The sequence below is a fragment of the Saccopteryx bilineata genome, chromosome 1 (assembly GCF_036850765.1).
Source record: "Saccopteryx bilineata isolate mSacBil1 chromosome 1, mSacBil1_pri_phased_curated, whole genome shotgun sequence".
NCBI lineage: Eukaryota > Metazoa > Chordata > Mammalia > Chiroptera > Emballonuridae > Saccopteryx > Saccopteryx bilineata.
In genome coordinates, this window is record NC_089490.1 from 12,852,971 (window position 1) to 12,865,137 (window position 12,167).

Consider the following 12,167-nt stretch of genomic DNA (forward strand, 5'->3'; position numbering starts at 1 on the left):
AACAATTCCCCAGGTGGCCTTCAGTTTCCTTATTTACAAAACAAAGAACTTGTTCTTTAATGTTCTTGGTAATTTCAACAACTACTGTCTCCATTTTCTTCTGACCCCCCACCCCACACACATTTAGGAGGGGTGCACCTGTGTTGAGTAAACACTGGTTACCCGGACAGAGGCTATGAGGGGCCCAAAGATGACGAGGCGTCCCTCTGGGTTCTGTATGTAGTGCAGAGCGCAGAGCGCTGCGGTTCCACGGACCTGGGAGGTCCCCAAGACTACCCTTTCCACTCCCTACCCTGATTCCTGGGGTACAGGCGGTTGGTGTCTAACAAATAACGAGTGAATGTGTGAAGGAAGTGAATGACCAGTGGACCAGTCGCTGCGCAATTCTCTAGCGAATTTCTGGAAAAAATTACAAACACGCCGCCTTGCCCCCCACCCCCAACCCTAACAGCTCCCCAAACCTAACTCCGCCCCCCTCGACCCCGGGCGCTTCAAGGAGACTTCCGGAGGGTGAAGCGCTCGCGGTTCAGCGGCGAAGCCTATCTTACGACCCTCGGCTGTGAGGCCCCGCCCCCGCCGCCGTACGCCCCGCCCCCACCCCGCCCCGCCCATCTCTCCGCGCGCCCCCAGCGCGCCGCTGCGCGCCCCGCCTCTGACCACGCGCGCCTCTGCCGCCGCGAGTCCCGCGGGCGGTGCGCTCGCTCTGCGCCGCTCTGGGCTGACGGCCGCGGCACGGCGCGGGTGGGTGAGATCGCGGTGGGGCTCCAAGCGCCATGGCGGCAGCATCCGGTCGCCGCGCGGCGGCGGCGGCGAGGTGAGGGCGGCCGCTTCACGGCTGAGGAGGCCACAGCTGCCCATCTGCTTTCCGCGCGGGCCGCGGCTCCGGCATGGCTGGGATCATTAAGAAGCAGATCCTGAAGCACCTGTCCCGGTGAGAGCGCCGGCGCGGGCCCGCCGCGGTCCCGGGGCCCTTCCTGACCCCCTCCGACCCTTCGACCCCCTCCGGGCGCCGCGCTGCGGGCCCTGCCTCTCTCCGCGCAGCCCTGGCCGGGGCTCTGAGGCGGCCCCCGCCTCGCCTCGGGCCCGTCCGCCGGCCCCTGGCTGTTGTCACTGCTCTGCTCTGTCCTCGCCCCGGGCCCTCGGATGCCGGTGCCCCCGGGTTCCTCCCGGACCCGACGGCCCTCGGTGCTCCCGAGCCTCCGACCTCCCGGCCGCCTGCCCCTCGCCTAGTTCCCACACCGCCGAGCAGGTCACCCCGACCTCCCTTGCGTGTCCCCCGCGCCTTGTGACCGTCCCCCACCCCGGGGCCCCCGCGGGGTTTCCGCCCCCGCCTTGGGGCCGGGGCCGCCGCCCAGCCCTCTGCTCGCCTCGCTACCCGCCCACCGAGCGCGCCGCGGCCCCCTCTCCCTGCTCGGCCTGCCCCGGACTGGACCCTTGACCCTCCGGCCCCTTCTGAGAAACCCTTGTTCCCGGTCCTTCAGAGCCCGTTTTCCGCCCAGACCTCCAACCCCCGCGGCTTTTCCCCTTTCCAGAAGCTCCCAGGTCCTGTCCGTCGTCTGGCTGACCCTGTTGCATCACCCTTGAAAAAGATATCCCTGCACCCAGGCCGTTTCCTTTGATATCCTTTCTCCCTCCTTTGCTTCTCTTCTCATTACACGGACTAAATGGAGAAAGGTCAAGAGAGTTGGGCATAAAGTTTCAACAACCTTCCCTTTAAGAGGTGGAGGTTTTTGTGGGGTTTTTTGACAGCCTGTGAAAAGAACTAACAATGTCCGCTTGTGCTTTGCAGCCATTTATTGAGCAGGTGTGTGCCCCTCGGTAATTTGGGCAAAAACAGTTTGCTGGTGTCATTGGGTGACTGCTGACCCCTGTGTCACCATTGCAGGTTGTCAGAACTGGTGTCAGCAAAAAGCTAGGCTTTCACTTAATTTTCACTCCTTATTCCAAGCCGGGGGGGGGGGGGTTGTGGTGCCCTAATATCTTTAGCCAGCTTTGTATCCCAAGTGGAGAGTGATTCAGGCCTTGGCTCCGCTGTGGTCAGTGGTTTTCAGGAGTTGGGCGGAGGGGAGAAGCCAGTCAGCATGGACTCCCGCCTCGCACTAATCTATCTTTGGTCTTTTCATTGTGCTGGTGAGTGGCATGGGAGACACTGTTGCTGCCACTGCGTGCCGTCTTCTGGTTGGCACTCTTATTTACTGTTGAGACTTCAATTAGTAATAGATTCAGGTACATCTTTTGGTTAATCACCATGTTATAAGAGTGAAAGCAAATTGGCTGCTGGAGCTTGAAAGTGCCTTTGGACCCTTTACTAGGATCAGCTCACTCATATATTCTTTTCAGGTAGGATTCATCTGGGTTTTCCATGAGTTTAGTTGTTCTGTGTAAAGTCTTAAATAAAAGGGCTAATGAGGCCCTAGCTGGTTGGCTCACTGGATAGAGTGTTGGCTCCCGGGTCAGGGCACACAGGAGAAGAGACCATCTGTTTCTCTTCCTCTCTCTCTTCCCCTTCTTTCTCTCTTCCCCATCTTGCAGCCATTGGCTAGATTGGTTCAAGTCGTCCTGGGCGCTGAGCATAGCTGGGCTGGTCCTAGCTTTGGCCTCAGGCTCTGAGGATAGCTTGGTTGATTCGAGCATCGGCCCCAGATTTGGGGTTGCTGGGTGAATGTTGGCGCACATTCAAGAGTGTGTATCTCTATTTCCCCTTCTCTCACTTAAAAATAAAAAAGGTAGAACTAATGATTGTGAAACAGGACAGAAAATTTAAAGGAAAACTATTAATTTGAATGAACATAGAATCAGAGAATTTTAGGGTTTAGGGATGATCTTACCTAACATTGTGTTTAAGAGCTCAGGCATTTTACTTTATTTAGCTGTAAAATGAGTATAACAGTATCTAACTTAAGGGTTATTGTGACGGTTCCATGAGTTAATATATGTGAGGACTTAGCACAGTGCCTTGCATATAGTACAGGGGTCAGGAACCTTTTTGGCTGAGAGAGCCATGAACGACCCGTGTATGTTACGCATTATCTAATAAAAATTTAGTGTTGTCCCGGAGGACAGCTTCGATTGGCTCCAGCCACCCGCAACCATGAACATGAGCGGTAGAAAATGAATGGATTGTAATACATGAGAATGTTTTATATTTTTAATGTTATTATTATTTTTATTAAAGATTTGTCTACGAGCCAGATGCAGCCATCAAAAGAACCACATCTGGCTCGCGAGCCATAGGTTCCCGACCCCTGATATAGTAAGTGCTCAATAAAACATGAACTATGGTTAAATTTTGGGCCACTACTTGTGTGATAATTTGATAGAAGCCATAGCGTTCCTCAGAAAAAACCCACATATGTGAACAGATAATTTTTAATCTAAGTTCCCAGTTGGGGGGGGGAATATGAACCCTTAAAGCACATGCCTGAGCCCTGCACAGCATCCTGGACCGAGGTAAATAACCAACGCCAACTAGTTCCACCCTCATTTTCTGGCTGAGGAAACAAAAAGCCTAGAGATGTTAGCTGCCTGCCCAAGTTGCAGTGGAAGGTAAGGTGTGGTGGAAGAGAACCCAGCTTCTGGGCTGCTGTATCTTCTCCTGGAATACACGCATTGTCTGTGTACTTCACATCGCTCCTAGGGTAGGGTTTTTTTTGTGTGTGTGTTTTTTGTGTGTGTGTGTGTGTGACAGAGATAGAGAGAGGGACAGATAGGGACAGACAGAGAGGAAGGCGGAGAGATGAGAAGCATTAATTTTTTGTTGTGGCACCTTAGTTGTTCATTGATTGCTTTCTCATATGTGCCTTAACGGGGGCGGGGGTGGGTAGGCGGCTACAGCAGAGCGAGTGACCCCTCGCTCAAACCAGCGACCTAGGGCTTAAGCTGGTGAGCCTTGCTCAAACCAGATGAGCCTGCACTCAAGCTGGCAACCTTGGGGTCTCGAACCTGGGTCCTCCGCATCCCAGTCGGATGATCTATCCACTGCGCCACTGCCTGATCAGGCTGAGGGTAGGGTTTTTTATTTTTATTTATTTATTTATTTATATATTTTTTTACAGAGACAGAGAGAAAGTCAGAGAGGAACAGATAGGGACAGACAGACAGGAATGGCGAGAGAGATGAGAAGCATCAATTATCAGTTTTTTGTTGCAACACCTTAGTTGTTCATCGATTGCTTTCTCTTATGTGCCTTGACCACGGGCCCCCAGCCGACCGAGCAACTCCTTGCTCGAGCCAGAGACCCTGTGTCCAAGCTGGTGAGCTTTTGCTCCAAACAGATGAGCCTGCACTCAAGCTGGCAACCTCAGGGCCTCGAACTTGGGTCTTCTGCATCCCAGTCCGACGCTCTATCCACTGCGCCACTGCCTGGTCAGGCAGGGTAGGGTTTTTTTTTTTTTTTTTTTTTGTATTTTTCTGAAGCTGGAAACGGGGAGAGACAGTCAGACAGACTCCCGCATGCGCCCGACCGGGATCCACCCGGCATGCCCACCAGGGGAGACACTCTGCCCACCAGGGGGCGATGCTCTGCCCCTCCGGGGCGTCGCTCTGCCGCGACCAGAGCCACTCTAGCGCCTGGGGCAGAGGCCAAGGAGCCATCCCCAGCGCCCGGGCCATCCTTGCTCCAATGGAGCCTTGGCTGCAGGAGGGGAAGAGAGAGACAGAGAGGAAGGAGGGGGTGGGGGTGGAGAAGCAAATGGGCACTTCTCCTATGTGCCCTGGCCGGGAATCGAACCTGGGTCCCCCGCATGCCAGGCCGATGCTCTACCGCTGAGCCAACTGGCCAGGGCCTAGGGTAGGGTTTTTAAAGAACAAATTTTGATAGTATATGCTGACACATTCAGTGAATCTTTGTGAACAAACTGTCTCTTTTGGATGAAGTAGGAATGACTAGATAACAGACATTGGGAGGAATTCTGATTTCCACAGTGTTGGGTGGTTGATTAAGGAGGACGAGAGGAAGGGATTCGAGGCTGAAGTTTCTGGGCTCCAGGACGAGGTGCTAGGACATGTGCCTGGTTGACGGAATGGTCAAACTTCTGGGGTCTTTGTCTTTGTTTGACTTGGAAGAACTGTCTAATCATGTGTGACATGTGCCCCTGTGTGGACTCCACTGCCCCTCCAGATGCTGGCCTGCCGGGAGGGGCGCTGTAGCTTCTGTGGCTTGCCAGACCCGGTGAGAGAGGAGCAAAGCGTGCTGAGTTACTGTGCGAAATAGATATTTGTAGGTGTTTAATGATTACTTGTTGCTGCTGATGACAGTGCCGCTTGACTCGGAGGAAAGTGTCTTTATAGCAGGAAAACTATCCCACTCACTTTCATATTATGTTTAATTCTAGTGATGGAGTTTCAGATATTAAAGTGTCTTATGGGAATGCATCTTCCTTATTCAAGTGTTTTGGTAAACACGATTTGAGGGAAGTTGGTATTCAGGATATTTTGTGAAGTGCTTTCTCTAGACAAGGCACTGATCTGGGCACCAGGGATTCGGCAGGGAAGAAAGGTAAATGTCTTCTGAGGGCTTTAAAGTATGGTTTGGACAAGTAGCCTTAATGCACAGTATTCATTTAAATAGACCCAGGAGGAGACCTTTACTTAGAAACAAAAGTGGTCATTAAAAAAATATAGCCAGACTGGCCCTAGCTGGTTAGCTCAGTTAAGAGCGTCGTCCGGAAAAAATAAGGTTGAGGGTTCAATTCCTGGTCAGGGCACATACAGGAAGCAACCAAAAAATGCACAACTGGGTAGAACAAGAAATGCTTCCTTTCCACCTTCCCCTCTCCCTCTTCCTCTCTCTGGTTCTTTAATAAGCAATAAAAATTAAGCCCTGGCCGGATAGCTCAGTTGGTTGGAGCATCATCCCAGAGCATGGAAGCTGCCAGTTCGATTCCCGGGTCAGGGCACATAGAGGAGCAGCTTGATGTTCCTGTCTCTCTTTCCCTGCCTCTCTTAAAACAAACAAACAAACAAAAAAACCCAAAAGATTTTTTACCTTAGCTCATGACCTTTCATTATGTAAGTAAGAGGAAATATGATTGATTGTGAAATAAGTCAGGGGACTACGGTTCATGGAAAGAGCATAGACTCTGGAAGCAAACAAGGCAGATTCGCCTTCCAACTCTGCCGCTTAATGAGTAGGGCAGCCTTTCTAAGCCTTAGTGTACTTATTTATAAAAGATGAGAATAAGAAAGAATACTACATATCTAGCAGATTTTCTTGAGGATTAGGGAGGGGTAAAGAATTTATTGTAGTACCTGGTATGTAAGTAGGGCTTAATAAAGAGTAGCTATTATGGCCCTGGCCGGTTGGCTCAGTGGGAGAGTGTTGGCCTGGCATGTAGATTTCCTGGCTTTAATTCCCATGCAGGGCACACAGGAGAAGCAACCTTCTGCTTCTCCATTCCTCCCCTTCTTTCTTCTATCTCTGTCTTCTCCTGCAGCCATGGTTCTGTTGGAGCAAGTTGGCCCTGAGAGCTGAGGATGGCTCCATGGTTTTGCCTCAGGCACTAAAATAGCTTGGTTGCTGAGCAACGGAGCAACTGCTCCACATGGGCAGAGCATTGCCCTGTAGGGGGCTTGCCAGGTGGATCCGAGTCGGGGCACATGTGGGAGTCTGTCTCTCTGCCTCGTTACTTCTCACTTAAGAAAAAAAAGCTATTATAACATGGCCAGAGAAGTTATAGACACTACCACAGTATGGATGACAGCAAGCCACCCAAATGGCTATTTCAGAAATCCATTAAAAGTCTTAATTATTTACTCCAAATAGCTGCAGGAATTATGACCTTGAGGGACAAAGACATAGCTGATAATAGAGATATTAGATATTTTATTTTATTTTTTTTCTAATTTTTTAAAAATTTTATTTATTCATTTTAGAGAGGAGAGAGAAAGGGAGAGAGAGAAACAGAGAGGGAGAGAGAGAGGAGAGAGAGAGAGAAGGTGGGGAGGAGCTGGAAGCATCAACTCCCATATGTGCCTTGACCAGGCAAGCCCAGGGTTTCGAACCGGCGACCTCAGCATTTCCAGGTCATCACTTTATCCACTGTGCCACCGCAGGTCAGGCAATATTAGATATTTTAAAAACAGATGTATTAGGTGAAATTCAGAGGCATAGAAAATCTCACAGTCCTTTTGGAGAGTAAGAGAAACTGTGCGCTCAGCCTCTTAGTTCCCTGTCGCTGCCTCCACTTGTTAGTACTCATTATCCTGAAGAGATTATTGGGGCCAGCCCCTGGTGGGCAGCGGTGAGCTGCAGGGTCAGATGAGCTGACAGCTTGCCCAGGGTCTTGTCTGTTTAGATGAAGGTTTGTACGACCAGTTTCAACTTCCAGGTCATGCCCTTTCTTGTCACTTTCATTTCCCAAATAATTATTTTGTGCATTTTCTAGTAATAGTCTTGTTTCTCATCATCATTTTTTTGTCTTGCTTCAGAGTAAAGTGCTTTTATTTCCTTAGCTGTTTTATTTTATTTTATTTTACTTTTGAGAGAGAGAGAGAGAGAGAGAGAGAGGAAGGGAGAGAGATGAGAAGCATCAACTCATAGTTGCATTCCTTTAGTTATTATTTTTTTTTACAGAGACAGAGAGAGTCAAGGAGAGGGATAGACAGGGACAGACAGACAGGAACAGAGAGAGATGAGAAGCATCAATCATTAGTTTTTTGTTGCACATTGCGACACCTTAGTTGTTCATTGATTGCTTTCTCATATGTGCCTTTACCGCGGGCCTTCAGCAGACTGTGTAACCCCTTGCTTGAGCCAGCAACCTTGGGTCCAAGCTGGTGAGCTTTTGCTCAAACCAGATGAGCCCGCACTCAAGCTGGCGACCTCAGGGTCTCAAACCTGGGTCCTCCGCATCCCAGTCTGACGCTTGATCCACTGCGCCACCACCTGGTCAGGCAGTTATTCATTAATTGCTTCTCATATGTGCCTTGTCTGGGGGCCAGTGGTGCTGGTGACCTTGGGCTCCAAGTCATCATCAGTCTTTGGGCTCAAGCCAGCAACCATGGGATCAGGTTGATGATCCTGTGCTCAAGCCAGATGAATCCATGCTCAAGTCAGCCACCACAGGGGTCTTGAACCTGGCACCTCAGCATTGTAGATTGGCGCTTTATTCACTACGCCACCACTACTCATACTTTCTTAGCAAATATTTTTTTTTTAAATAATTTTTTTTTGTTTTAATTTTTTATTTATTCATTTTAGAGAGGGGAGGGGAGAGAGAGAGAGAGAGAGAGAGAGACAGGAGAGACAGGAGAGACAGAGAGAGAGTAGGGGGGGAGGAGCTGGAAGCATCAACTCCCATATGTGCCTTGACCAGGCAAGCCCAGGGTTTCGAACCGGTGACCTCAACATTTCCAGGTCGACACTTTTACCCACTGCGCCACCACAGGTCAGGCAAATATTTAATAATAATAGACACAACTGTGCAGATAAGCACTTTACAAGTCTTAGGACAATTTACTCCTCAGACTAACCCTATGAGGTAGGTATTAGGCTGCCCACTTTATAGATAAAGAAATGAGGCACAGAGGGGTTAAATAACCCCAAGTCATTACTAATAAGTGATGGAAATGGGAGTCAAATGCAGGCACTCTTGATTCCAGAGCTGTGCTTTTTTTCAACTCTGTAGCTATAATGGTTCTCAGCTATTGACTATATCAGACTGAGCGTATCCTTGTCACCAGTACCCACGAAGTCCCTTGTGTCTCCGTCCATCATTACCTCCACCACAGGTTAACTACTGTCCTGATTTCTAGCAGTACAGATTAATTTTGTCTTTTTATATTTTATAGAAATGGAGTCATATAGTATGTATATGTACACTTATTTCTTGCTTTTTAGCTCAACATTATTTTTGTGAGATTAGTCCTTATGGTTGCTTCAAGTTGTAGATCCTCCATTTTAACTGTTGTATATAGTATTTATTTATACATTTTTCTGTTGATGGACGTTTGGTTTCCCAGTTTAGGGCTATGATGAATAGTGTTGCTAGGAACATTCTCGTATGTGTCCTTTGTGAACAAATGTATGCTTATCTGTTGGGTATAGAATAGGGCTGGAATTTCTGGGTTGCAAGATATACATATATTACATTTTAATAGATATTACCGGTTTTCCAAAGTGGCTATACCAGTTTACACTTCCACTGGAAGTGTATTGGGAGTTCTGGTTGTTCTGTGTCCTTGCTAGTACTTGGTATTTTTCATCTTTTTTATTTTAGCCAGTCTGGTGGGAGTGGGGTTTTTTTTTGTTTATTGTTTGTGTGTGTGTGTGTGTTTTTTTTTTTTTTTTTTACAGAGACAGAGAATCAGAGAGAGGGATAGATAGGGACAGACAGATAGGAACAGAGAGAGATGAGAAGCATCAATCATTAGTTTTTTGTTGTGACACCTTAGTTGTTCATTGATTGCTTTCTCATATGTGCCTTGACCGTGGGGCTACAGCAGACTGAGTAACCCCTTGCTCAAGCCAGCAACCTTGGGTCTAAGCTGGTGAGCTTTGCTCAAACCAGATGAACCTGGAAACTGGGTCCTCTGCATCCCAGACTGACACTCTATCCACTGCGCCAGCGCCTGGTCAGGCTGATGGGAGTGTTTTGAAATTCTTTTACTTTGTTTGTGGTAAACCAGACGGCTACTTTATTTTTGCCTCTGTTTAATTTTTAAATTCCACTCTATTTGTAAATTTTAGTCATAAGCAAATGTCAGAACCTTGAAAGCATAAGATCTTTTTATGGGAGAAATGCTCAAATTAGGCAAGTTCAGTGAAAACAATTAGGATAATTTATAATTATTAGTCCATAAAATTTCTTACTTGGAATAGATGTGATGCTTAACTCCTTGTCAGAATGACAGTCATGTACATTCAGAGAAAGGATGGGCTGTTATTCAGGCATTTGGGTTTTTGTTTGGTCTTCAGTCTACTCAGGATTAAATAGTTTCATTCTGTTCTGTAAAATTATGCCCCATTTTTACTAAATAAACTAAAGTTTGAATTTCATAGCTTTTGTATTATAATCATTACAGTTTTCCAAGGGTAAAATAATTGTCTTGTGTCTTAAAACTAGCATTTAGAAGCAGTAAAGCAGTCCTGGTGGTGGCTCAGTGGATTGAGTGTCAGCCTGGTGTATGGATGTCTGGGATTAGACTCCTGGTCAGGGCACACAGGAGAAGCGATCATCTGCTTCTCTCCTGCAACCACTCACTCTTCCCCTTCTCTCTCTCTTCCTCTCCTGCGGCCAGTAGCTCGATTGGTTTGAACATGGGCCCTGGTTGCTGAGGATAGCTCAGTTGGTCTGAATGCATTAGCCTCAGGCGCTAAAAGTAGCTCAGTACTTGAGCATCAGCAGCAGATGGGGTTGCCAGGTGGATCCTGGTCGGGATACATGAGGGAGTCTTTCTCACTATCTCCCCTTCTCTTACTTAAATAAATAAATAAAAATAAAAGCAATAAAGCAATACTAATTTCAAAACAGTATTGTTGCCTGACCAGGTGGTAGCGCAGTGGATAGAGCGTCAGACTGGGATGCAGAGGACGCAGGTTCAAAACTGTGAGGTCAACTGCTTGATCATGGGCTTACCCGACTTGAGTGCGGGCTCACCAGTTTGAGCACAGGGTCGGTCGCTGGCTTGAGCATGGGATTATAGACATGACCCATGGTTGCTGGCTTGAGCCCAAGGTCACTGGCTTAAGTAAGGGATCACTCACTCTGCTGGATCCCCCTGGTCAAGGCACATATGAGAAAGTAATCAATGAACAACCTAGGTGCATCAACAAAGAATTGATGCTTCTCATCTCTCTCCCTTCCTGTCTGTTTGTCCTTCTCTCCATCTCTGTCTCTGTCAAAAAACAAGAACAACAAAAATCAGTACTGTCATATGTAGCTGACATAAATATTTTAATGTATGGTTCACAAAGAATGAAATTGTCTGCTTTGAAAATTGATTGAGAGGCATGTTGATGTAGCAGAAAGAACAAGGACTTTGGGTTCTAAAAGGTGGCTGTGCACGTGACTGCCACTTGTAAGTTGAGTGTTCAACAAGTCTCTTAGCTTCTTGAAACTTCCTCATCTGTAAAATGGGGGATAATAATACCCAGTGTTGTTTTGAAGATGAGAAATAATTGTATAAAAGTGTCTGGTCCTGAAAAAAAATACTTAATCACACTGACTATTACTGTTTACCTTTAGTTATTAAAATTGCTCGAGAGGTTACCGTTAGTTTCTGGAGATAATGCTTTTCAGCATCTTCAAGGTTGTGCCTAACTTATCCAAATGGCTAATTCTTTAGCTACTTAGCAGTGACATTTCCTAACATTTTAATACAGAGAGGTAGAGATGAATGCTCTTTGTATCAGTGCTTTAGAGAGAAGGAGACAAGGGCTGTTCCTTTTTATCGTGTTTTTCACCTCAAGGCACACTACAGGAAGGGAACTTTGACCTCAGCATAGGTGAAATAGTTGAAATGTATATACTAGGTTGGGTCCTTAGAGGATTTACTTATATAGAGAGTCTAAGAATCATAGTACTGTAATCTGCCTGACCTGCGGTGGTGCAGTGGATAAAGCGTCGAACTGGAATGCTGAGGTCGCAGGTTCGCAGCCCTGGGCTTGCCCGGTCAGGGCACATACACGAGAAGCAACTACTATGGTTGATGCTTCCTCCTCCTCCCTTGGCCTTTCTCTCTCTCTCTCTCTCTCTCTCCCTAAAATCAATAAATAAAATTTTAAAATAAAATAATTTGTAAGTACAGCATTAATCACTGGAGGAAAAAGGATTCTTTTCATCACAGCTCAGTTCTCTACATGCACTGTAGTGCGTTGTCCACAATGGCAGGCATTGTGTCCTTTGCTTCAAAAACCAGCGAATTTGCGGATGCTTTAGTGGGTGAAGTGGGTGCAGGGGCTGTGTGCAGTGGGAGTGCGTGGCAGGAACTCAGGGAACCTTAGACCTGAGGGGTGTGGGGGGAGAGATCTGAAGAGCAAGGAAATTGAATTTACCCAGTATCATTAAGGATGTCTGTGTGATGAGGCAACAAGGAACTTCCTACTGGTGCAGACTGTAGATACTAAGAGCACTTTCCAGTATTTATAAGCTGTAGACTCAATATCTGTAGTAAAAGGGAAAACTAAAAGTGCAAAAATACAGGCAGGCCCTGGGTTATGAATGGTG

General features: G+C 47.5%; 1 protein-coding gene across 3 annotated transcripts in view; it reads left to right on the top strand.

Moving 5' to 3' along the window:
- Window positions 1–651: 651 nt before the first annotated feature.
- Window positions 652–12,167, top strand: part of BLTP3A (bridge-like lipid transfer protein family member 3A) — a 69,509-nt gene continuing 57,993 nt past the window's right edge. For 2 of the 3 annotated variants that reach the window (XR_010731950.1, XM_066280606.1), the window contains exon 1: window positions 668–931. Coding sequence is in view for 2 of the 3 variants with exons in the window: in XM_066280606.1 (XP_066136703.1) it covers window positions 888–931 (44 nt within the window). In the remaining variant the exon portion in view is untranslated. Of the gene's footprint in view, window positions 932–12,167 lie in introns of all 3 variants that reach the window. The other variant, XM_066280734.1, reaches the window with a different exon arrangement.